At 41.9% G+C, this 27,122-nt stretch overlaps 1 protein-coding gene across 1 annotated transcript in view; it reads right to left on the reverse strand.

Annotated features, from left to right (window-relative positions):
- Positions 1 to 25,818, reverse strand: part of LOC145360561 (androgen-dependent TFPI-regulating protein-like) — a 74,735-nt gene extending 48,917 nt beyond the window's left edge. The window contains exon 1 of the mRNA XM_080215865.1: positions 25,662 to 25,818. Coding sequence (XP_080071991.1) covers positions 25,662 to 25,817 — 156 coding nt within the window. The 5' untranslated portion in view covers position 25,818. The remainder of the gene's footprint in view (positions 1 to 25,661) is intronic.
- Between the last annotated feature and the right edge of the window lie 1,304 nt (positions 25,819 to 27,122).

Below are 27,122 nucleotides of genomic sequence, written 5' to 3' on the forward strand. Positions count from 1 at the left end.
ACAATTGATTTTAGTTTAATTGCCTTCACTCATCATTCCAATTCATGTCTTCTCCACCTCTTTGGGAGTGGAGATTTCTCTGGATACAAAGAACAAAGAACAAAGAACAACCCAGCACGGGAAACAGGCCCTTCGGCCCAACGAGCCCGCGCCGCCGCATCACCCTACACCTATTCTACCCTGCATGTCTACGAATGGGACCCTACTCAGTCAGATTCAGGGAAGAAATAGTGTCAATTTGGTAGAAACCGATTAGCCTAAGAGCACATCTTTGGGGTGTGGGAGGAAACCGGAGCGCCCGGAGGAAACCCACGCAACCACAGGGAGAATGCGCAAACTGCCACAGACACAGGCCCAAATCCATGTATCTGCACAGCTAGCAGTGCTAGTCACTGAGCTGTTGCGGCGCCCGTCTATCGGTCCAGGATCAAGCACACACACCGACATGAAGTACCAGGCCACTCCTGGACTTCCAAGAGCAGCCCACGCACGACCCGCCATGTGCATGCCCCTCGCTTGACACGAGGTGGACCTCCACCTGTGGAATAAAGACAAAAAATATTAATCATACAGCTTGCCCTTCCGGTGTCTCCCGAGGTTTAACCCTATTTAATAGCCCCTACCATATCCCTCCATTCTCGTTTCACTCATGTGCCTATCTAACTGCATCTTAAACGAGTCCAACGTTCCTGCCTCCACCACTCTACTCGGTAGCACATTCCAGACCCCCACAACTCTCTGCGTAAAGAACCTTCTTCTTACCTCCAAATTATACCTCCCCCCCTCACCCTTAAGTGATGACCTCTCGTGTTCGTACCCAGTCTAGGGAGCAGTCTCTCACTATTAACTCTATCTATTCCCTTCAGTATCTTATATACCTCTATCATGTCCCCTCTCAATCTCCGTCTTTCCAAGGAGAATAGTCCCAGTTTCTTCAATCTCTCCTCGTAATCCAGTCCCCCCATGCCAGGCAACATCCTGGTAAACCTCCTCTGCACCCTTTCCAGAGACTCCACGTCCTTCCGGTAGTAAGGTGACCAGAACTGGACGCAGTACTCCAAATGCGGTCTAACCAACGTTCTGTATAACTGAAGCATTAGACGGCAGCTTTTATACTCTAAGCCCCTTCCTATAAAGGCTAACATCCCATAAGCCTTCCTAACAACGTTCTCCACTTGTGACGCAACCTTCATGGATTTGTGAACCTGCACTCCCAGGTCCCTCTGTACGTCTATACTCCTAATCGGCCTACCTTTTATCACATAGCTCCTCTCTGCATTATTCCGTCCAAAATGCATCACCTCGCATTTGTCAGGATTAAATTCCATCTGCCACCTATCTGCCCACTGCACCAACCTATCTATATCCTGTTGTATCACCTGACAATCCAGTTCCGTACCCGCCAACCCTGCCATCTTGGTGTCATCAGCTTGGATGTTGCTGCATGAGAATTAGAAGACAAGTGTCTGTCTGGATCACTCTCCAGAAGTGTCAAAAGGCTGGAAATCTAATACCTACGTAAGCATCTTTGGTTTCTGTGCTAAGTTGTTCTAAAGAAGAGATTCATATCTATGAGGGGGGGAGCGGTTGGGGGGGGGAATACTGCTAAATTGGAACAATAGAGCTGGCTAGCTGTTAAAAATTAGACTTTGTCATGTTTAAGTATTTTAATTGGTAAAAGTTATGCTAATTCTGTTATATTCTAACTGAGTTCTGAAATAAAGCTTGTTTGATAAAAGCTTCCTCCTGGGTCATTTGAATCATACCTGGAGTGAAACACCTCATGCTCATCCTAATGCCAAAATCAAATGTAAAAGTTAGGGTCAAATCTAACTTCATAAAATACCGTGGAATTTCTGATCTGGTTTTTAACAAATTAGGGGCTCTTTGTGGAATTAAAATTTATATTTCTTGATTGGTTTAGTATTATTGGAATCAAAGACAGTGAGTGGTGAGCATATTTGTGTTTTCTTTTCAGGTATTGGATTTGGTTGGTTTAAATAAGGAGTGTCTTGTGGAATATTGGCTCTTTCCTTGGCTAAATGTTTCCTGGGTATAGAAGACATCACTCAGGGTAGTGACAAAAAGTGGTTAAAGAAAATCTTTTTGAATTGGCAAACAAGTTGCAGTTGACATTACCTGAAGGGGTGAGGAAGGTGGAGATAATTGCAGTGATAGCTCAGCATTTAAAATTACCAGGAATACAGTCGGATCATTGGAAATGGCTAGAATTCAATTATAAATGAATTAGCTTGAATTAGAAGCAAAAGCAGAAGAGGAGGCAATTGCAACAGAAAAAGAAAAAGAGGGAAAGAGAGAGAGAGAGGAACAACAAGCAAAAGGATTGCAGCTACTTGAATTACAGGCAAGGAAAAAAGAAAGAGAAAGAATAGCTCTGGCAGAGGAAAAAGAAAAAGAGAGAGAATTTGAACTTCAGAAGCTGGCACTGAAAAGTGAACATCAACTGAAACTGACAGAGGAAAGGATAAAGTCTGGGAGTAGAAACATAGAAAATAGGTGCAGGAGAAGGCCATTCAGCCCTTCCAGTCTGCACCACCATTCGATATGATCATGGCTGATCATGCACTTTCAGTGTCCCACTCCCATTTTCTCTTCATATCCTTGTTCCCTTTAACCACAAGGGCCATGTCCACCTCCATCTTGAACATATCCAACAAATTTCTCTGAGTGAAGAAATTCTTTCTCATCTCAGTCCTGAATCGCTTACCCCTTGTTCTTAGATTGAGCCCCCTTGCTTTGGACTTCCCCAACATAAGAAACATTCTTCCCACATCTAGCCTGTACAGTCCTATCAGCATTTTACTTGTTTCTATGCTATCCCCTCGCCTTCTTCTAAATTCCAGTGAGTAGGAACCCAGCACAATCCAGTCTTTCTTCTTTTGTCAATCTTGCCATTCCAGGAATCAATCCAGTGAACCTTCGCTGGACTCCCTCAATAGCAAGAATTCCTTCCTCAAACTAGGAAACCAAAACTGCGCACAATACTCAAGATGTGGCCTCAGCAAGGCCTTGTATACTTGCAGCAAGACATCCTTACTTGTACACTCAAGTTCTCTTGCTATGAAAGGCAGCATGCCATTAACTTTCCTTACCACTGTTATACCTTCAGTGAGTAATGATAAGGATAGTGAGGAAGAGAGAAACCATAGAAACTGCAGGGGATCTGTTTAAATACTTCCAAACATTGCTAAGGTTTGATGAGAAGGATGTAAAAGCTTTTTTCATTTCATTTGAGAAAATAGCTAAATGAATGAAATGGCTACAGGCCATGTGGGTATTACTGATTCAAACAAAGTTGGTAGGTAGAACTAGTGAGGTGTTTGTGTCACTATCATCCTGTATCTAAGGATTATGATGAGGTGAAAAGAGCCATCTTCAGTGTATACGAACTAGTATCATAAGCCTACAGACAACAGTTTAGAAATCTAAGGAAGGAACTTGGTCAAATGTACATAGAATTTGAAAGGATCAAGAGAAGTAATTTTGATAGGTGGATAAGGGCCTTGAAAGTAGACCAGACATATGATGCTTTTAGGGAAATGGTTCTTTTGGAGGAGTTTAAAAATTCACTTCCGGAAGTAGTGAGAACTCATGTGGAAGAGCAGAGGGTAAAACTGCAAGACTAGCAACTGAAATGGCAGATCTTAGAACTTAGAACCCTACAGTACAGATGATTATAAATTAGCTTATAAATTAAAGTTTGGTTTCTGACATCAGCTTCAGCCTGTGAGGAATAGAAACTGGGGAAAAGAGAAACTCTCAGGGGCTAAAGACAAAGGAGGTCTTATGGGAAATAATAAAGGTAGTTTACTTCAGGTTAAAGAGGAAGCGCATGAGGTTGGAAGGGAAATAAAAAGCCTCAGATGTTTTCACTGTAATGACATAGGGCACAAAAAGTCGCGGTGTTGGTGGTTAAGAGAAGTACTGGGAAGTTAGATGTAGTAAAACAGGATAAGCCAGAGAGGTTTGTTAAAGTGTAAAGGAAACCCCAGTTGAAGCTAAAGAGGTGTCAAAGAATGTTCAACCTGATCAGGGATTGATTGATACACTTGATAACGGAGAATCGCTGAGCAGAAACTGATGGCCAAGTTCTGCACATGACGATGGCCTCAACCAGGATTTTAGGTTCATGTCATACTTTCTGTAGTCCCCACAACTTGCCTGGGCTTGCAAAATCTCACTAACTGTCTTGTCTGGAGACAATACATATCTCTTTAACCTGTGCTTAACCCTCTCTTCGCTCACATTGTCTGTACCTTTAAGACCTGATTATCTGTAAAGGCTTGCATTCCAACCATTATCTTGTAAATTGAGTTTGCGTCTTTATATGCTCTATTTGTGAACACAACTCTCACTCACCTGATGAAGGAGCAGACCTTTCAAAGCTTGTGGTTTGTGCTACCAAATAAACCTGTTGGACCTTAACCTGGTGTTGTGAGACTTCTTACTGTGCTTGCCCCAGTCCAATGCCGGCATCTCCAGATCATGATAAGAAAGTGCCAGACCTCTTTAAATAATTTACTTGTGTGCGTAAGGTTTACTCATGTACATAGGAGAAGTAGGTAAAAAAGTTAAAATTTTAAGAGATATGGGGGCAAGTCAATCTTTGACGGTGAGAGATGAGGAATTATGTAGTTTAGAAGGAGTATTGCCCGAAAAACTGGTAAGATGTGGAACCAAAAGAGAAAATGCTGGAAAACCTCAGCAGGTCTGGCAGCAACTGTAAGGAGAGAAAATAGCTGATGTTTTGAATCCCAATGACCTGACCTTTTGTCAAAGCTTTGAAAAAGGATTATCTGGATTCGAAATATCAGCTATTGTTTCTCCTTACAAATGCTGCCACATCTACTGAGATTTTCCAGCATTTTCTCTTTTGGCTTCAGATTCCAGCATTTGCAGTAATTAGTTTTTATCCAGTGGTGATATGTGGAATTCAAGATGAGAAGAAGTGTTCCATTATGTCATGAACATTACTACACTGAAGTAGTAGTAAGCATAATAGAGAAATTAACTTGTCCAGGAATATAGTTTATCTTGAGTAATAATATAGCTGTATCCCAGTAGGAGTGATGCCTACAGTGATTGAAAAGCCAGTGGAAAATCAAACAACAGAGATGTTAAAGGAAGCACATTCTGGCATTTTCCTGATTGTGTGGTAACAAGATCACAAAGTCACAGGTTAAAGCAAGAGGGGAAGTTAAAGAGTGAAGATAAAGAAGTTGAAGTTCAATTCTCAGAAATTATTATTGTTGATCAGAAAAAAACAAGAATGAATTGGATATTGTTAGTTCAGAAAAGCTGGCAGAGTTACAATAGAAAGATATAAAGATAAAACAATTTTTCAGAAAGCATACTTGGAAGAAAAATCCTGGAATGTCATAACGGACAATGAAGAGAGACTAAATAGACTGGGTCTGTACTCGTTGGAGTTTAGAAGAATGAGGGGGGATCTTATAGAGACGTATAAGATAATGAAGGGGATGGATAGGGTAGAGGTAGAGAGATTCTTCCCTCTCAGAAAGGATAGCAGGACTAGAGGGCACAGCCTCAAGATAAGGGGGGGGCAGTTTAGATCGGAGTTGAGGAGGATCTTCTTCACTCAAAGGATGGTGAATCTCTGGATTTCTCTGCCCGTTGAAGTGGTGGAAGCTACCTCGCTAAATATATTTGAGACACGCGTAGATAGGTTTTTGACAGACAAGGGAATTAAGGGTTATGGGGGGAGAGAGCAGGAAAGTGGAACTGATCCACTCCAGATCAGCCATGATCTTATTGAATGGTGGGGCAGGCTCGAAGGGCTAGATGGCCTTCTCCTGCTCCTATTTCTTATGTTCTTACGTAACCTTAAAAATGCCTTAATAAGGAAATGGAGACCTTTAAATATCCAGGTGGATGAAAAATGGCAGAAGTTCATCAAATTGTATTACTAGAGGGTTACAGAAAAGAGGTGTTGTGGGTACCACAAGAGGTATCAGTAGGAAGTCATATGGGAGTAAGGGAAACTCAAGCTAAAATATAGAAACATTTTTATTGGCCTGGATTGCCTAAAGATGTAGTTGAATTTTACTGGATGTATCACACATGTCAGGTAATAGGAAAACTTCAAGCGATGGCACTTTTAATACCCATTCTAATATTTGAAGAACCTTTTACATCTAAGTTATTCACGGGTGTTTTGGATAGTTTAGGAGTAAAGTAATTTAAATCAACTGCATACCATCCAGAAAACCACAAAAAGAGCCTTTTAACCAAGTTAAGCTGGCAGTTCAATCAGCATGTTTATCAGTGCATTTTGACCCCTCTAAGAAGATAATACTTAACATGTGAGGTATCATCATATGGGGTAGGGGCTGTGTTATCCAACACAATGGATGACAGGTCCAAGAGGCCCATCAGATATGTATCAAGTATCTTGGTCAGACATAGAAAGAGGATACACCCAGATAGAAAAAAGAAAGCCTTGCCGTTATCTTCGGGAATATTTTACTATTATAACAGATAATAAGCCACTTCTAAGGCTTTTCAAGGAGGGCAAGGCAGTTTGCTTCTGCTAGGATACTGTAATGGGTTCTGTTCTTGTCAATTTATGAATATACCTTTGAAATTGGCTCACATACGCAATGCAGATGCCTTAAGTCATATCCCACTACCCAAAAGCATGCCACTCCCACTAGTCCCACAAGAATTGTAATGATTTCTGGACTCCTTGACAAAACAACAAATTAAGTACTAGACTAATAGAGACTGTTATTGAATATTAAATGTATGATGGTTGAATGAGAGAACTTCAGAGGAAATTAAGTCTTATCAGCTCAGGAAGAAAGGGCCCAGTTGTGAGGATTCTATGAATCCTTGTGGGGTGAGACTAGTTGTCTTCATTACAGAAAGAAAGTTATTGCTTGAAGAATTGGATAGTGCGCATCCAGACGTGTTGAAGATGATAATACTAGTGAGAAGCTGTATCTGGTGGCCTTCTATCAATGCTGATATAGAAAGAGTTGTCAAATAATGTGACTAGAGCCAGTTTCAGTGGAAGTTACCAGCCTCCACCTGTGGGAATGGCCAGGTCAGCCATGGGTATGAGTCCACGTGGGTTTTGTTAGTGCATCATGTTCCTTTTGTTCAGGGGCGCCCATTCAAAATGCACGGAGGTATTCAAAATGAGGTATTCAAAATGTGTTGGAGCCGACGAGGGAGCGAGCTATCTTGGATCTGGTGCTATGTAATGAGGCGGGTAGAATTAGGGACCTTGCGGTGAAGGATCCTCTTGGAGAGAGTGATCATTGTATGGTGGAGTTTCTGGTGCAGATGGAGGAGGAGAAAGTGGGTTCCCGGACAAGCGTCCTTTGTTTGAATAGAGGGGAGTACGGTAGGATGAGAGAAGAATTGGCGAATATGGACTGGGGGAGCGCGTTGGAGGGAGGGTCTGTTGAGGAGCAGCGGAGGATCTTTAAGGAGATCTTTCTTGGTGCTCAGCGGAAATTTATTCCGATGGTCAAAAAGGATAGTAGGAGGAGAGATAATAAGCCGTGGATAATGAAGGAGGTGAAGGAAAGTGTTAAACTAAAAGCGGAGGAATTTAGAGTAGCTAAGAGTAGTGGGCGAGAAGAGGATTGGGAGAGGTTTAAATGTCAACAAAGATTGACAAAGAAGTTGATAAAGAAGGGTAGGAGAAACTATGAAGCTGGGCTAGCGCTTAATATAAAAAAGGATAGCAAGAGTTTTTATAAATATATAAAAAGGAAAAGGCTGGCTAGGGTGAATGTTGGTCCTTTAGAGGATGAGAAAGGGGACCTAGTGGTAGGGGATGGGGATATGGCTAAGGTATTGAATAACTTTTTTGTTTCTGTCTTCACGGAGGAGGACGTGAATAATTTGCCGGGTGTTAGCGATGGAAAGGTGGTAGGACTGGAGGGTCTTAATGACATTACTGTTACTAGAGAGGCGGTGCTCGACAGACTGGAGGGGCTGATTGTGGACAAGTCCCCAGGACCGGATGGAATGCATCCGAGGGTTCTGAAAGAAATGGCGGAGGTGATAGTGGATGCCTTGGTGGTTATTTTCCAAACGTCGCTGGATTCCGGGGAAGTGCCGGATGATTGGAAAACGGCTAATGTTACGCCGTTGTTTAAGAAGGGTGCCAGGCAAAAGGCGGGGAATTATAGGCCGGTTAGTTTAACGTCTGTGGTAGGTAAAATGTTAGAATCTGTCATTAAGGAGGAAATTGCGAGGCATCTTGAAGGGAATTGCTTGATAGAGCAGACGCAGCACGGTTTCATTAAAGGGAAGTCGTGTCTGACAAATTTACTGGAGTTCTATGAGGATGTGTCTAGGGCGGTGGATAGAGGAGAGCCGGTGGATGTGGTCTTTCTAGATTTTCAGAAGGCATTTGTCAAAGTGCCTCACAAGAGATTATTGCAGAAGGTCGAGGGACATGGAGTTGGGGGTAGGGTGTTAGCGTGGATAGAGGATTGGTTGTCAAATAGGAGGCAGAGAGTTGGGGTCAATGGGTGCTATTCGGATTGGCGGATGGTGACTAGCGGAGTGCCCCAGGGGTCGGTGCTGGGGCCTCAGCTGTTTACCATTTATATAGATGATCTGGAGGAGGGAACCGAGTGTAGAGTGTCGAAATTTGCTGATGACACCAAGATTGGGGGAACGGCAAATTATGCGGAGGGTGTGGAGAGTCTACAGAAGGATCTAGATAGGCTGGGCGAATGGGCCAGGAAATGGCAAATGGAATTTAATGTTGGCAAGTGTGAGGTGGTCCACTTTGGTAGGAAGAATGGTAGGAAGGACTATTACTTACGGGGCGAAAAACTGCAGCAGGCGACGGTGCAGAGGGACCTCGGGGTCCTTGTGCATGAGTTGCAAAAACCCAGCTTGCAGGTGCAGCAGGTGGTCAGGAAGGCGAATGGGATGCTGGCCTTCATAGCGAGGGGGATTGAATATAAAAGTAGGGAGGCCTTGCTGCAGCTGCATAGGGCATTGGTGAGGCCGCAGCTGGAGTACTGTGTGCAGTGTTGGGCGCCACACCTGCGCAAAGATATTTTGGCCTTGGAGGGAGTGCAGAGGAGGTTTACTAGGCTGATACCGGAGTTGAGGGGGTTGAGCTATGAGGAGAGGCTGAATAAACTGGGCTTGTACTCGTTAGAGTTTAGAAGAATGAGGGGAGATCTCATTGAGACGCATAAGATGATGAATGGGATGGATAGGATAGAGGTGGAAAGACTCTTCCCGCTCAAAAAAGACAGTAGGACTAGGGGGCACAGCCTCAAGATAAAAGGGGGGCGGTTTAGAACGGAGTTGAGGAGGAACTTCTTCACTCAAAGGGTGGTGAATCTCTGGAATTCTCTGCCCGTTGAAGTGGTGGAGGCTGCCTCGCTAAATATTTTTAAGACGCGGGTTGATGGGTTTTTGATAGGAGAGGGGATTAAGGGTTATGGGGAGAGGGCGGGAAAGTGGAACTGAGCAGCGACAGATCAGCCATGATCTTATTGAATGGCGGGGCAGGCTCGAAGGGCTGGATGGCCTACTCCTGCTCCTATTTCTTATGTTCTTATGTTCTTATGTTCCACAACTTCATATGCAATGGTCAAGAAACTGCCAATGTTTTGTCATCAATGGTATACCAGAAGTACTTGTCTCGGACAATGGAACTGTATTCACAAGTGCCATATTCCAGAAGTTCATTACATATAATGGGTTCAAAAAACAAAACTACACCATATCACCCCTTTTCAAATGGATTGGCTGAAAGTGCAGTTCAGACTTTCAAGGCTGGTATGAGGAAGCAACCACTTATGTCACTAGAAATGAAGATAGCACAATTCCCGTTAGCCTATAGAATCACCCCACATACCACTATCAGATTAGATCCAACTGAGCTGCTGATGAGTTGATGCTTGAGAACCAAGTTGAGCCTGGCGATTCCAAATCTAAGAAGGAGGATGAAGACAAGGCAGAGTTGTCAGAAGAGGAACAATGATTTTTCAAAAGAAGATAGAGGATTTGAGATTGATGATCCAATCTTGTGAAGAATTTTGGAAGAGGGCAAAATTCTCAGGAGCTGTGGTGGCCAAGTTAGGGCCACTGTCTTATAAAGTGTAAGTACAGAACAAGTTAGTGAAGAAACTAACTGGATAGAGAAGGGACAGGAATGGGTGTTGCAGGTTCCAGGGTTTAGGCGTTTCAGTAAAATCAGGGAAGATGGTAAAAGAGGGAGAGGTGTGGCATTGTTAGTCAAGAACAGTACTATGGTGGTATAGGGACATTTGATGAGGACTCGTCTACTGAGGTAGTATGGGCTGAGGTTAGAAACAGGAAAGGAGAGGTCACCCTGTTGGGAGTTTTCTATAGGCCTCCAAAAAGTTCCAGAGATGTAGAGGAAAGGATTGCAAAGATGATTCTGGATAGGAGCAAAAGTAACAGTGTGGTTGTTATGGGAGACTTTAACTTTACAAATTTGACTGGAAACACTATAGTTTGAGACTTTAGATGGGTCAGTTTTTGTCCAATGTGTGCAGGAGGGTTTCCTGACATAGTACATAGATAGGCCAACAAGAGGTGAGGCCACATTGGATTTGGTACTGGATAATGAACCAGGCCAGGTGTTAGGTTTGGAGGTAGGTGAGCACTTTGGTGATAGTGACCATAATTTGGTTACATTTACTTTAGCGATGGAAAGGGATAAGTATGTGCTGCAGGGCAAGAGTTATAGCTGTGGGAAAGGAAATTATGATGCGATTAGGCAAGATTTAGGATGCATAGGATGGGGAAGGAAACTGCAGGGGATGGGCATAATTGAAATGTGAAGATTGTTCAAGGAACTACTGCGTGTCCTTGATAAGTTTGTACTTGTCAGACAGGGAAGAAGTGGTCAAGCAAGGGAACCATGGTTTACAAAAGAAGTTGAATCACTTGTGAAGAAGAAGAAGGAGACTTATGTTAAGATGAGAGGTGAAGGCTCAGTTAGGGCACTTGAGAGTTACAAGTTAGCCAGGAAGGACCTAAAGAGAGAGCTAAGAAGAGCCAGGAGGGGACATGAGAAGTCTTTGGCAGGTAGGATCAAGGAAAACCCAAAAGCTTTCTATAGGTATGTCAGGAATAAAAGAATGACTGGGGTAAAATTAGGCCCAGTCAAGGATAGTAGTGGGAAGATGTGTGTGGAGTCCGAAGAGATGGGAGAGGCGATAAATGAATATTTTTCATTAGTATTCACACAGGAAAAAGACAATGTTGTTGAGGAGAATACTGAGATACAGGCTATTAGACTAGTCGGGATTGAGGTTCATGAGGAGGAAGTGTTAGCAATTCTCGGAAGTGTGAAAATAGATAAGTCCCCTGAGCCAGATGGGATTTATCCTAGGCTTCTCTGGGAAGCTTGGGAGGAGATTGCATAGCCTTTGGCTTTGATCTTTATGTCGCCATTCTCTATAGGAATAGTGCCAGAAGACTGGAGAATAACAAATGTTGTCTCCTTGTTCAAGAAGGGGAGTAGAGACAAGCCTGGTAATTATAGACCCGTGAGCCTTACTTCTGTTGTGGGCAAAGTTTTGGAAAGGATTATAAGAGCTAGGATTTATAATCATCTACAAAGGAATAATCTGATTAGGGATAGTCAACATGGTTTTATGAAAGGTAGGTCTCATAAACCAAAGAGGTAGACAAAGGTAAAGCTGTTCAAGTGGTGTATATGGATTTCAGTAACGCGTTCGATAAAGTTCCCCATGGTAGGCTATTGCAGAAAATATGGAGGCATGGAATTGAGGGTGATTTAGCGGTTTGGATCAGAAATTGGCTAGCTGTAAGAAGACAGAGGGTGGTGGTTGATGGGAAACGTTCATCCTGGAGTTCAGTTACTAGTGGTGTAACGCAAGGATCTGTTTAGGGGCCATTGCTGTTTGTCAGTTTTATAAATGACCTGGATGAGGGCGTAGAAGGATGGGTTAGTAAATTTGCAGATGACACTAAAGTCGGTGGAGTTGTGGACAGTACAGAAGGATGTTGCAGGTTACAGATGGACATAGATAAGCTGCAGAGCTGGGCTGAGAGGTGGCAAATTAAGTTTAATGTGGAAAAGTGTGAGGTGATTCACTTTGGAAGGAGTAGCAGGGATGCTGAGTACTAGGCTAATGGTAAGATACTTGGTAGTGTGGATGAGCAGAGAGATCTCGGTGTACATGTGCATAGGTCCCTGAAAGTTGGCACCCAGGTTGATAGGGTTGTTAAGAAGGCATACAGTGTGTTAGCTTTTATTGGTAGAGGGATTGAATTTTGGAGCCGTGAGGTCATGATACAACTATACAAAACTCAGGTGTGGCCACAATTGGAGTACTGCGTACAGTTCTGGTCGCCACATTATAAGAAAGATGTGGAGGCATTGGAAAGGGTGCAGAGGAGGTTTACCAGGATGTTGCCTGGTATGGTGGGAAGGTCTTATGGGGGACTTGAGGCTGTTTTCGTTAGAGAGAAGAAGGTTAAGAGGTGACTTAATAGAGGCATACAAGATGATCAGAGGATTACATGGGGTGGACAGTGAGAGCCTTTTTCCTGGGATGGTGATGGCTAGCATGAAGGGACGTAGCTTTAAATTGAAGGGTGATAGATATAGGACAGATGTCAGAGGTAGATTCTTTACTCAGAGGGTAGTAAGGGCGTGGAATGCCCTGCCTGCAACAGTAGTGGACTCACCAACATTAAGGGCATTTAAATGGTTATTGCATAAACATATGGATGATATTGGAATAATGTCAGTTAGATGGGCTTTAGATTGGTTTTCACAGGTCAGTGCAACATCGAGAGCTGAGGGGCCTGTACTGCGCTGTAATGCTCTATGTTCTATGAAACATGTAGATCATTTGAGGAGGTGGGTGCCATTGCAGGAGTCAGTGTTACTGAGTTATCTGATTGTGCCAGCAAGTAGTGTTGTTGTTTGTGTTAAAGCTGTGTTAAGAATGTTCTTTTACTGAGATTGTTTTGGAAACTGTATTAGTTATTTATGTATTGTATAATAAGGGACTTGAAGGGGGAGGGATGTAGTCGCTGGCCCATTTAAGTGGTGTCATTGGGAGGGTCATGTGACACAAATGCCCAGTGATGAACAAAGGTGGGGATATTGGTGCAGAGTGTGGGCTTTTACAACCTGAGTGGATCTTACAGCTGGAAATGAAGACATTGTGAAAGTACACTCTGCATTTATGTTTTTCATAAATAAACCATTATAGTTTGTGATACTAACTGGTGGTTTCCTTTCCTTGTAAATATTACAGATGCTCAATTGAGTACACTCGAATCAGAGGTTGTTAGGCTTTTGAATACTGAAGGAATCAATGGATATGGTATTTGGGACCAGACCAGAAACTCCAAGATATGTTATGAAGTTAGTCTCGGCCCCAGCTTTATTTGATGTTGACATTAGTGTGAGCAGAAGGTGCTTGCTCCAGGTGTGATTCTATTGACCCACTAAGTCAGCTTTAATTAAAACAAAGTTGATTTAAGAACTTAAACATGACTAAGTATAACCCTTAACAGCTATCTATCTCTTCAGTTCCAATTTGAGCAACATCCCCATGGGCATAAATCTTACTTCAGAATCAATTAGCTACAAAAACAGATATGCTCACTTAGACACTGGATTTCCAGCCTTTTGGACAGATACAGAAAGACTCCCATACAGCAGCTTCCAGAGAAAGATCTACATTCAAGCAGTAGAACTTCAGAGAAAGAGGCCTATTTCCTGGCAGATTCCAGTCTCCAAATTCAGAGAGAGAAAGAGACAAATAAAGAACAACTTTTTCTCTCGACCACTCCCAAACAGCTCCCAAACTGAGTTGGGTTTCTTGCTGTGAGCCTACTGCCTCCCAGTCATATGACCTTGACAATCAGCCTACTCAAGCCCCACTCTGAAAATCCCCGGGAGAAAACACTAAAATAACAACCTTGCATTAGTCCAGATTAAAACAAACATTTTAGCAATTAAGATCGATTGTGCTGCTGCAATAACAAAATGGGCTGCTGGGTACAGACAAAGCGACACCAATAATAGAACAGACTGCTAAAAACCTACACAAGTAACATGACACAAATACATTTCTTAAAGGCACAGTATTGTCACGATGAGAATATGAATATTCAACTCTCTGCTGGTTGGAGTCATATTTGGCAGAAAGGAAGATGGTTCTGATGATTGTAGGTCAATCATCTCAATTCCAGGACACCACAGCAGGAGTTCCTCAGGGTAGTGTCCTTGGCCCAACCACCTTCTGCTGCTTCATCAATGATCTACTTTCCAATGTAAGGTTAAAAATGGGGATGCTCACTGATGACTGCATGATGTTCAGTGATTTGAGACTCCTCAAATACTGAAACAGTCCATGTTCAGACCTGGACAATATCCAAGCTTGGGCTGATAAGTAGAAAGTAATGTCTGCACCACACAAGTGCCAGGAAATGACAATCTCCAATGGGAGAGAATCTAACCATTGCCTCTTGATATTCAATGGTATTACCATCACTGAATCTCCCACTATCAACATCCTGGGAGTTACCATTGGCCAGAACTAGAATTGGACTAGCCATATAAATACTGTGGCTACCAGAGTGGGTCAAAGACTAAGAATCCTGCGGTGAGTAACTCGCCACTTAACTCTCCAAATCCTGTCCACCATCTACAAGGCACAAGGAAGATGTGCTGAATTAGATCAGCTATAATATTGATTGGCAGAATAGGCTTAAGGCACTTGCTCCTTTTCCTATTTCTTATATTCTTCTATTCTTCTGTGATCTTGAAGATTGCACCATCAAGCTCTCCAACCCACATAGACACTAGTTCTAACAATAACACTACGCAGGATTAGATAGTGAGTTTGAAGGATCTGTATGTGTCAAGTCACAGAACACGAGTAAGTATCATAATTACTGGTATGAAGCACATTGCAGATGGAAGCTCACTGAAGAACAAGGTTCCCTCATAGCTCTGCTCAGAATTAACTAATGACTATATGGACTGCACCATTAAACTAAAACAATAGTTTGCATTTATATAGTACCTTTAGTATCATAAAACATCCTTGTGTGCCACGCATAGATGTTATCAACAAAATTCAACACCAAGTCACACAAGAACATATTAGGACAGTTAACCAAATTCTTGAACAAAGAGACAGATTTCAAGAGCAATTTAGAGAAATGTAGCCAGGTGGAGAGATTTAGAGAGGGAATTCCAGACCTTAAGCTTTGGCAACTGAAAACAAGATAGCCAATGGTGGAGTGAAGGAAATCAATGCTGAGTAAGAAATTAGAATTGGCGGAGTGCAGAGATCTTGAAGGATTGGAGGAGGTACAAAAATAGAGAGACATAACGTCAGGAAGATTTGAAAGACAAGGATAAGAACTTTTAAACTGAGATGTTTCCAGATGACGAGTCAATGTCAATTAGTGTGCACAGGATCAATGGATGAACTTACTTTATGATAGTTTGGAAGTGGGCCACAGAAGGTGGAAGATTAGCTGGTATCACACAAAGATATTGGATGGCCTGTTGAGGAATTCATTTTGATAGCTAATAATATGGAAATTTCTGTTTCCAGCAAGTGTGGTGTCATCTCACATGATATCAATAATCTGCAGTCAACTCTGATCAGGTTACCTCCAGGGATGCTGCATTCAGATCTCATAACAAGAGGTCATGTTCACACACCTTAGTTGAAGATCAGTTGTCACGCAGACCTTGGGCTGCAACATCAAGAAAGACATGATCTCCTTGGATACCAACTGTTGGCCACATTGAGCTCACTAATGTCACTAATAAACAGGGGTTTTAAAAGAGTTAACCCATATTGAGCACCCACACATCAGTGGATATGATTAGCTCCCATGGAAAAAACAGAGGCACAATAGGAGATTCAAGTGTCATCCTCTCTCAATACATCATGCTATCTACCCCTCCCCAATCAATACTATCCGTAATACCAGCACATCATCTGGATTATTTGGGAAACTGCTGTCTGCTGAGCACCTGATATTATACACTCACTGGCAACATGAGTAACAGTAGTTAAAGCAAAATATTGCGGATGCTGGAAATCTGAAATTAAAAAAAGATAATATTGAAAAAACTCAGCAGGTCCAATGGAATCTGTGAAGAGGAAAACAGAGTTAATGTTTTGAGTTTGTATGGCTTCTTCAGAGAAATAGTAATCTTCCAATAGATTTGCAAAAGTTTCCTTCGTGTATAACCATAGGATATAACAAATAATAAAATTAACCTTTGGTAATAGTGCAAAATAAGGAACATTTGATTGGCTGTCCATTACATAGCTATGTGAAACTAATGGAAAGGAAGACCAGGAGAGATGTACTATGGGCAGCCAATCTAATATCAACATTTTACACTATTGCTAAAAGTATTATCATTAACCTCAGTGAATTGGTTTTGAAACATAGAGTCTATGTGACAGCTTTTTGTTATACGATTTACTGACATTATCTGCTTGAGAAATATTGATTATTGCAAATGCATTAAATTGATTACATTTTCTCCTTTCCTCCCAACTTAATCACATCACATAAAATTGCATGTTTAAAAATTATTTGTATTCACTCATTTGTTAGTGGGTAGTAAGCAACCATAAAAACGAAGTATTTTCCTTTCTGTGAAGGAACAGGAGAATAGAGGTGAATTTTATAGGGACAGATTACTCGCACCCCTGAATCTAAAAATCAATCAGCACTTCCCCAAGCAGAAATGCAGCTGCCTTGCTGGGGTTGTTTTTAATAAGTCCAGAGTGGAACTTCCATTCCCATCAGGCAGAAAAACCCACTGTACAGAACTGCTGACAAATCAGATTGGCTGGCAGTTCTGTAGTCTCAGCCGTGCCACTGTTGGTCCCAAAGCTGAAGGGAAGATATCTTTCGGCCTTGAGGTAAGTCCAGAGATTTTGGAAATCCAAGTGAGAGGGTGGAGGGGGTTGGATTAGAGATGCTAGGAGGAGGAGATATTTAGGAGGGGGTCCACCAATGGATGCAGGCAACCCCACAAAGGATGTATGTCACAACCACCCCCACATTCTCTCTGACAGCAATCCCGGCAATGAAAATTGCTGAGCTGTTTACCTGTTTATTTCAAATACTTAACAGGAACAGTACCATAGAGCAGAATTTATTTGCCCCCTGTTGTGTTTTGTGGCTGCAGAGGCTGGCAACGGGATATTCTGGTTCTACCACTGTCATGGGGTTTGTATACATCCCCAAATGGGAACCCGCAAAAGGGGTTCGCAGTTGGTGGGACAGAAGATCCCACAGACAGGAACGGCCAGAAAACTCCAGCCATTGTCTTAATATTACAGCACCAGTAATCAAAAGATCTAGGCCTAAGCTCTTAAGACATGAGTTCAAATTCCACTACAGCATTTATTCTTTCTGGAATGTGAGTGTCTCTGGGTAGGCCAGCTTTTATTGCCCACCCCCAGTTACCATTGAGAAAATGGTGGTGAGCTTTCGTCTTGAACCACTGCAGTCACTGTGGGGTAGGTATACTCACAGTGTTGTTAGAGAGTGAGTTCCAGGATTTTGACTCAGCAACAATGAAGGAACGGTGATACAGTTCCAAGTTAGGAAGGAATGTGACTTGGAGCGAAACTTGAGATGATGGTGTTCCCTTGCACCTGTTGACCTTGGTAGATGAGAGAAGCTTGGCTGTCGAAGGGGTGGGATGCAGCTGCAGTGCACCTTGTAGATGGTACATACTATTGCCACTGTGCTGAGGTGGTAGAAAGAGTGAATGGTTACTATGGTGGATGGGGTGCCAATCATGTGGCCTAGTTCGTTCTGGATTGTGTTAAGCTTCTTGAGTGTTGTTGGAGTTACATTCATCCAGAGAAGGGGTGCATATTCTGTCAAACTTGCAGATGGTGGGCAGGATTGTGGGAGTTAAGAGGTGAGTTCTTGGCCACAGAAGTTTGAGCTTCTGATAAGGAGAAGGTTTTCTTACCCATGTTTATGGTCTGGGCCATTATCTGTAAGGTATGATTCATGAATGTGACAATGTCAGACTATGACTAGTCTGTGAGACAATTCTCCCAATTCAGACACAATCGTCTAGATCTTCGACTTTGCAAGGCTCTCAGGGCTGAGTTTGCTGTTGTCGTTTCCAGTGCCTATATCGAAGCTATGTTGTCCATCTGGTTTTATTCCTTTGAGACTTTTTAGCAGTTTGATACAATTGAGTGGCTTGCTTGACCGCTTGAGAGAAATTTAGAAGTCAACCATATAGTGGATTTGGAATTACATCTAGACCAAACCAGGTAGGGGTGGTAGGTTTTCACTCCAAAAGAACATTAGTGAACCAGATAGATTTTTACAACAATCAACATTGGTTTCAAGAGCACCATTAGATTTTAATTTCCAGATATTTTATTGAATTCAAATTCCACCACCACATCATATTTATATTCTTTAAATATAGAGGTATCATTCAATTTGTTGAATATCTTGGATATTTGGACAATATTAGCAAGATCATAATAAGTGTCCATTTATAGCAAGAAATGTGCATAAAGAATGGATACATTATTTATGATAAAAGCAAATGACTGCAGATGCTGGAATCTGAAAGAAAAACAGAAAACAGTGGAAAATCTCAGCCTGACAGCATACGTAGAGCAAGTACAGAGCTAATGTTTCAAATCTGGATGACTCTTCAACAGAACTAAAGAAAACATTATTTGTACATTATTTGGTACATTATTTGTGAACTCAGCTATAAAAGGTATCTAAATATAAAGGCGAGGGACAAAGAACAAAGAAAAGTGCAGCACAGAACAGGCCCTTTGGCCCTACAAGCCTGTGCTAATCATGATGCCCTAAACTCAATTTTAAAAAAACCCCATCTGCCCTGATTCAGACCGTATCCTTCTTTTCCTGCCCTATTCATATACCCATCCAGATGCCTCTTAAATGTTGTTAATGGGTCTACTTCCACCATCTCCTCTGGCAGCACACTCCAGGTACCTACTACTCTGTATGAAAAACGTACCTCGCACATCTCCCTTCAACTTTCCCCCTCTCACTTTGAACGTGTGCCCCCTTACACTTACACCCTGGGAAAAAAACTCTGACTATCCACCCTGTCTATGCCTCTCATAATTTTGTGGACCTCTAACAGGTGCTCCCTCAGCCTCCAACTTTCCAGTGAAAACAATCATAGTTTATTCAACCTCTCCTCATATCAATGCCGTCAAGACCAGGCAATATCCTGGCGAACCTTCTTTGTACTCTCTCCAAAGCTTCCATGTCCTTCTGATAGCCATAGTGTGTAGATGACGGCATTGTACTAGGATAGGCACAGTAAGAAGTCTCACAACACCAGGTTAAAGTCCAACAGGTTTATTCAGAATCATGAGATTTAGGAGTCCTGCTCCTTCCTCTGGTGTTGTGAGATTTCTTACTGTCCTTCTGGTAGTGTGGTGACCAGAACTGCATGCCATACTCCAAGTGCAGTGCTCTATGTATAATTTGTAAAGTGTATCATTGAGTATTTACATATAAGTATGCATATCTAAAATGATAGGATGTAAAATGTATAAATCTATTCGATGGATATGCTATATACGAGGTGTTAGGTGGGATATATGTATGTGTATTAGATATCTTACGTTGGGTATTGAATGAATAAGAGGTCCGGGTGTAATACAATATAATGTGCATTCGGTGGGACTGCTTGATTACAAATCTTAATGAAGCAGAATAATCTTCGTAAAAAGGTAGAAGTGGTGGAAATCAGTCAAAATTAATTGGCAGGAGGAACAGAAAATGATGTTCCAGGGTTAGTTAAGTGAGTCGTACATTTTATGCTGCATCTATGGTCTGTTACCCAGGTCCTTCTGAATAGCTCCACGTATTTACCCTGCTAATCCCCTAAGCGACGAATCTTGGCCAAACTATGTAACTTGCATATTTTGGATTGTGGGAGGAAACTGGAGCACCCAGATGAAACCCACGCAGGTATGGGGAGAACATGCAAACTCTACACAGACAGTCACCCAAGGCTGGAATTGAACTCAGGTTCCTGGCACTGTGAGGCAGCAGTGCTAACCATTGTGCCACTGTGCCACCTCTTAATGATGATGAGCTATGGTCTGAACTTTTGACATTGCAATATATCAGGGAGGGAGAAGTTAGCTGGACGTTTTGTTCCAGGAGGCAGTCACACTCTTTAAACTAGGCACTTCAGATTTGGTACGTAGTCAGCCACAGAAGATGTGAGGCAGACATGGGACCTAGAAGATAGCAATGGAGGAGCCTCAGCCCTTCTTTATTCTTTCATGAGATGTCGATATCACTGGTTAGGCCAACATTTGCTGCCCATTCATAATTTTGATTTGATTTGATTTATTATTGTCACATGTATTAACATACAGTGAAAAGTATTGTTTCTTGTATGTTATACGAGAAAATATACCGTTCATAGAAAAGGAAACGAGAGAGTGCAGAATGTAGTGTTACAGTCATAGCTAGGGAGCAGAGAAAGATCAACTTAATGCAAGGTAATTCCATTCAAAAGTCTGACAGCAGCAGGGAATAAGCTGTTCTTGAGTCGGTTGGTACGTGACTTCAGACTTTTGTATCTTTTTCCGAAGAAAGGAGATGGAAGAAAGCATGTCCATGGTACATGGGGTCCTTAATAATGCTGGCTGCTTCACCGAGCAGGGAGTGTAAACAGAGTCAATGGATGGGAGGCTGATTTGTGTGATGCATTGTGCTACATTCACAATCTTTTGTACTTTCGTGTGGTCTTGGGCAGAGCAGGAGCCGTACCAAACTGTGATACAATCAGATTGAATACTTTCTTGGTGCATCTATAAAAATCGGTAAGAGTCATAGCTAACATGCCAAATTTCCTAAGTCTTCTGGGAAAGTTGATGGGCTTTCTGAACTATAGTGTCTTAACAATAGTACCCTTAAGAAGATGGTGGTGAGCCATCTTCTTAAACTGCTGGAGTTCGTATGGTGCAGGTACACCCACAGTGCTTTAAGGAGGCGGTTTCCTGGATTTTGTCACAGCAATAGTGAAGGAATAGTGGTATAGTTCCAAATCAAAATGATGTGTGACTTGAAGAGGAACTTCCAGGTGGAGGTGTTCCATGCCTTTTCTGCCCTTGTTTTTAAGATGTTGCGGCTTTGGAAGATCTGTTAAAGGAGTCTTGGCAAGTTGATGCAGTGTATCTTGTAGATAGTGCACACTGCTGCCACTGTGAACTGGTGGTGGAAAGGTTGAATGTTTAATGTGGTGGTTGGGGTGCTGATGAAGTTAGTTGCTTTGCTCTGGATTGTGTTGAGCTGCTCGAGTGTTATTGGAGCTGCACTCATCCAGGCAAGTGCAGAAGAGTCTGTCACACTACTCACTTGTGTCTTGTAGATGGTGCACAGGTTTTGGTGAGACAGGAAATGAGATGCTCTGCACAGAATTCCCAACTGTTGACTTGCACATTTGGCCACAGTATTCATACAACTGGTCCAGTTAAGTTTCTGAACAATGTTGGAGGAGATCATTGCCTGGAACTTGTGTGGCACAAATACACCACTTATCAGCCCAAGCCTGAATGTTCCCTAGATTTTGCTGCATGTAGCTATGAACTCTTTAATTATCTGAATGAAATTGAACACTATGCAATCAACAGAGAACATACCCACTTCTGACTTCATGATGGAAAGAAGGTCATTCATAGAGTCATAGAATCCCTACAGTGCAGAAGGAGGCCATCCAGCCCATTGAGTCTGCACAGACCACAATCACACCCAGGCTTTATTCCAGTATTCATCATTGACAAAGAAACTGTTTGGATAGATGCACTGTCGGGTAGATGTCAATGTTGTAGCTGTACCAGAAGAGTTTGGTTAGAGGTATAACTTTTTCCTGGGGCACAAGCCTTCAGCACTTTAGCCAGGATAATGTCAGGGCCCATAGCCTTTGCTTTAGCCAGTGTATTCAGAATACATTAATTGCTGAAAACTGGCATCTATGCTGCTGTGAACCTCAGGAAAAAACTAAGATGGACCAGCCAACTGGAACATCTGGCTGAAGATGATTACAAACACCTTGGGGAGAATTTTCCCATCCTGTCCACCACTGGAATCATAACAGGTGAGATACAGACCATACAAAAGTCCGTTGACTTTGAGCAGGGTTTTCTGATTGTGGGGCAAATGTGACTGGAAAATCCCATTGCTAAGGTATTTTGCCCTAACATGATGGATTCCTCCAGCATTAAGGATGGAATCTTCTCATCTTGTTAAATGTTTAATTGTCCATCATTCACAAGTGGATGTGGCAGGGTTGCAGATCTTTGTTCTGCTCTGTTGGTTTTTGGAATGACTTAGCTCTGTCTACAAAACACTAATTCTGCTGTTTAGCATGCATATAATCCTGTGTTGTAGCTTCACCAGGTTGGTACCTCAGGTTTCTTCATGTCTGGTGCTATCCTGCCATGTTCTCCTATACTTCTCATTGAATCTAGATCAATCCCCTAGATTTCTGATATGCTGGACAGATTGTGGTGAAATACAATTTTGCTACTGCTGATGGTCTACAGCACCTCACTTGCCCAATTTTGAGCTGCTCAATCTGTTTTACGTCTATCCCATTTGGCATGATGCAAATGTCACACAATGTAGAGGAGAGTTTCTTCAGTGTGAAGATGGGACTTTAACTCCACATAGGCTGTACACTGGTCACTCCTACCAACACTATCAGGGACAAATGTACCTGCAACTGTTAGCTATAGGTGAGGATGAGGTCTAGTGTTTTTCCCTTTCTGTTGGTTCTCTCACCTGCTACAAGCCCAGGTAGGATCTGGCCAGCTCAGTCCATGATGGTGCCATTGAGCTACTGAGTGGGCATTAAATTCCCCCACCCAAATCCATTCTATGCCCTTGATTCCTTCAGTGCTTCATCCAAGTAGTGTTCAACATGGTGGGGTACATGGTGGGGTACATGGTGGGGTACTACAGCTAAGAAGAGGCAATAGGTGGACAACAGCAGATTTCCTTGCCCATGTTTGACTTGATGCCATGAGACCATGGATCCATAACCAATGTTTAGAATTACCAGGTTCACTCTCTCCTGATTGTATACCTCTAGTGGGTCTATCTTGTAATGAAGCAGTACATAGCTAGGACTGATGGTGGAGGAATCTGGAACATTGATGGTAAGATATGATATAGTGAGCGTGACTGTGTCACGTTGTTGCTTGACTAGTACATGGGACAGTTCTCCTGATTTGGGCACATATCCTGAGCTATTAGTGGGGAGGACTTTGCAGAGTAGACTGGACATGGCCTTTGTCATACCTTGTACCTAGGTCAATGTAAAGTGATCATATTCATAATTGATTTTATGAATCAACCACATTGCTTTGAGACCAGACTCACATGTGGGCCAGACTGCATAAAGTGGTTAGATTAGCTTTTCTAAAGAAGATTAAATAACTAGATGCATTTTTATGATGATCAGTTTCATGATGATTACTGACATTAGCTTTTTCTTATAGATTTAGTGCCAGACTGAGCCTGTAGTAGTTGGCGAGGGAACCAACAAGCGGGAAAAACTTACTTGACCTCATCTTCATCAATCCACCCGTTGCAGATGCATCTGTCTATGGCAGTAGTAGTAGGAATGTTCAGTGCAAATCCTCGTAGAAACAAAGTCCTACCTTTACATTGTGTTTTTTACTGGATGTCGGATTTGCTGGAAAGGCCAGTATTTGTTGCCCATCCCTGAAGGGCTTGCTGGGCCACTTTGGAGGGTAGTTTAAAAAAGCAACCACATTGCTGTTGGTCTTGAGTCACATGTAGAAATATGACAATTTTTCAGGAATAGCATTGGGGATCTGCGCTCCAGAACCCCTAGCCAAGTGGTTCCAGTACAGCTACAACACTGGTATCTATCAAGCAATGTTGAAAACTGCCCTGATATATCTTATACACATAATTCCAACCTAACCAATAACGGCCTATCTGTCTGTTCTCAATCGGCAATAAAGCGATGTAAGGGATCATCAACATTGTTCTCAAGTGGCACATGCTTAGCTATAACTTGCTCACTGACACTCAGGGCAGTATTTTACCAGCATGTCAGCCCAAGGTTCGTACGATCCCACCCGAGGCCAATGGAGAATGCCGATCTCCGAACCTCACCTGTCCCCGGAATTGGGGCAGGTGTGCCGGTAAAATTCTGGCCTCAGTTTGAGTCTGGCAGCGTCACTCAATTCCTGAACTCATTTCAGCATTGGTTCAACCATGGACAAAAGAGTTGAACTCCAGAAGTGAAGTGAGAGTGACTGTCCTTGATATCAATGCCACATTTTACCAAGTGCAACATCAAGAAGCCCTAGCAAAACTGGAGTCAGTGGGAATCAGGGGTAAAATGCTCCACTGGTTGGAATCAGACCTAGCATAAAGACTGTGGTTGTTGGAGGTCAATCACCTCAGCTCCAGGGCATCACTGCAAGACTTTCTCATCTTCATCTGCTTCATCAATGACTTCCGTCCATTATCAATGACCTTCCCTCAATCATAAGATCAGAAGTGAGGATGTTCAGTGATGATTGCACAATGTTCAGCAACATTCACAACTCCTCAGGTAATGAAGTAGTTCATGTACACATGCAGAAAGGCAAGGATAATATCCCTGGCTTGGGCTGTCAAATGGCAAGTAAATTCAGGATGGGCAATAAATGCTGGCTAGCCAGTGAAGACCACATCCCTTGAATGAATAAAATGTATATAATTCATTGAATTGTTGGAATAAGTTGTTCAAAAATTAAGCTATGTCAATTACCTGCTTCAAGGCTATTTTGAACGCTTTGCTCCTTGTACAATTATGCACTTAAACGAAAATTACCTGGCACATATATTGAGGAGAAGCAAATGTGGTAAAATGTTCAAGTGGTTAAAGAAAAACAAAATGCTGTTGACCAGGAGAATGCCTTGTTCATTTTCAAATCAGTGAGCAGAGGCAAGGCATGCATTTAATGCCTCATCTTAAAGATGGCACTTACACAATGGAGCTATCCTTCAATTCTACACTGAACTGTTCATCTGGCTTATGTGTAAAAGTCAGGGGCTCAAATCCACAACTCTTTTGATCTAGAGACAAAAAAGATACTAATTGAAATATATACCAAACCAGTGTTAAGAACTTTCCTCAAGTTGGATGATTCCCAAGAGATCTTTTGAAGAATCATATTTCAGAAGATATGCAAATTTTCTCTAATATATACACTTGTATCCATTGTAAAAGATCTGTTGGAATGAATGGTTCAAACCACAGTTATATCAAATTTTGACATTTAGCCAAAAAATCAAAATATAGAAAGAAAACCTAAACATTTCAAGAAGTCTTGTTAACTGTGACAACATTAGTGAATGGAAAATCATGGGACCCCAATCCTAAATTCTCAACAAGAGCTCCTGGCAGTTTAACCTCTGACAAGGTAAGGGAATGGAATAGATTAGTAAAAACTTTGCCTATACGGTTGATTTTTATCCATCTCGCATAGAACTGGGCAAGTTCCACATTTTTCTTACCTATTTCATAGACACTTGCCAACACAAACATATAAAACCAAAGATCTACTTACTAAATTTAGGAATGTGAGATACTTCCATTGACCAGCATATAAGAACACTCCTGTAAGCGGGTGGTCAGACTGCGTACTAAGAAGTAAATAAATAAGAAAAAGATACCACACAAAAGTGGTGATATGATACACTCCAGACACTGCTGTTGAAGCCATACCTGTTCCTTTGACTGAAGTGATAGCATGAGCATGACATTAATCTTATAATCTGACTGGATCCTACCATTTCCCATCAGGCATGGGTGAGCCAAGCATGACACTGAAACAAATGAAATACATTTTATTATTCTCAAAGGGAGATTATTTTCTTCTCTCTAAAGTCTGTTTTCCCTGTTTCTCCAAACAACTGTGAATTGATTCTCATGGCAGTTCAGTACTAACAGACTTCAAATATGAACATGATTCACAATCATAAATAGACCAGTCAAAACCATTTAAGTTCAGTGCTTGTGCAATGTAAATCAGTAGACGGGATACAAAGGACTCATTGTTTGCTAATATTCTTGCAGTTCCACTTCTTGTAGTGTTTCCATACAAAGTAAAGCTTTACTAACATTATAGCCCACGCTGTGGAAGTTGAACAACAATTTACTTAACAGTTCATATTTAGCACAAAATGAAAGTGTTTTCTTTGTAGAAAACTATTTTGTCCATTTAATTAATCCCTTGTGGACTTGATGACTCACTGTTCTGATTGCAGCTTCACACTTGGCAAACTGAGCAATTGAGGCTGTCTGTCTGCCTATCTATGGGGTAAATTACAAGTTAGTGTTTACTCATGGGAGAGGAATGGGACCGCATGCTTAAATTCTCAACAAAGGCTCCTGGCAAGCAATTTTACTAGTAAGAAGTCTCGCAACACCAGGTTGAAGTCCAACACATTTATTTGGTAGCAAATGCCACTAGCTTTCGGAGTGAAGGAGCAGCAAGCACTCCGAAAGCTAGTGGCTTTTGCTACCAAATAAACCTATTGGACTTTAACTTGAAACTTCTTACTGTGTTTACCCCAGTTCAATGCTGACACCTCCACGTCAAGCAATTTTATAGCAGGGGAATACATTTCTCTACACAGCTTGTTTTATTATCCACCTCATCAGAACTGAGTAAGTTCCCATATCTTATATTGGGAGTTGAGGTCAGTGTATCCAATTTTCCTGGTTATTAAAGACAATAATCAGGAGTTAAGAAGAGCTGAGAATCAGGTATTTATCCCCATGATCTATTGTAAACATGTTTTTCCATTGGTTGAATTTCTACTGCAGGAGGGCTAACTCATAAAATTTACCCTTATAATTGTGTTTACCTCTCCTGCTAGTTATCAGACATCAAGCAATCTATCCATCTATTATCTATACCTACACTTAAATCTAACCTCCCATTTATCAATCTACTGTATTCTCACAAAGATGTGTTACGTAGAATATAGATTTAAAAGGACATTGGCTGGACATATATATACAT

The sequence above is a fragment of the Carcharhinus amblyrhynchos genome, chromosome 2 (genome assembly GCF_965287045.1).
Source record: "Carcharhinus amblyrhynchos chromosome 2, sCarAmb.v2.hapA, whole genome shotgun sequence".
Classification (NCBI taxonomy): domain Eukaryota; kingdom Metazoa; phylum Chordata; class Chondrichthyes; order Carcharhiniformes; family Carcharhinidae; genus Carcharhinus; species Carcharhinus amblyrhynchos.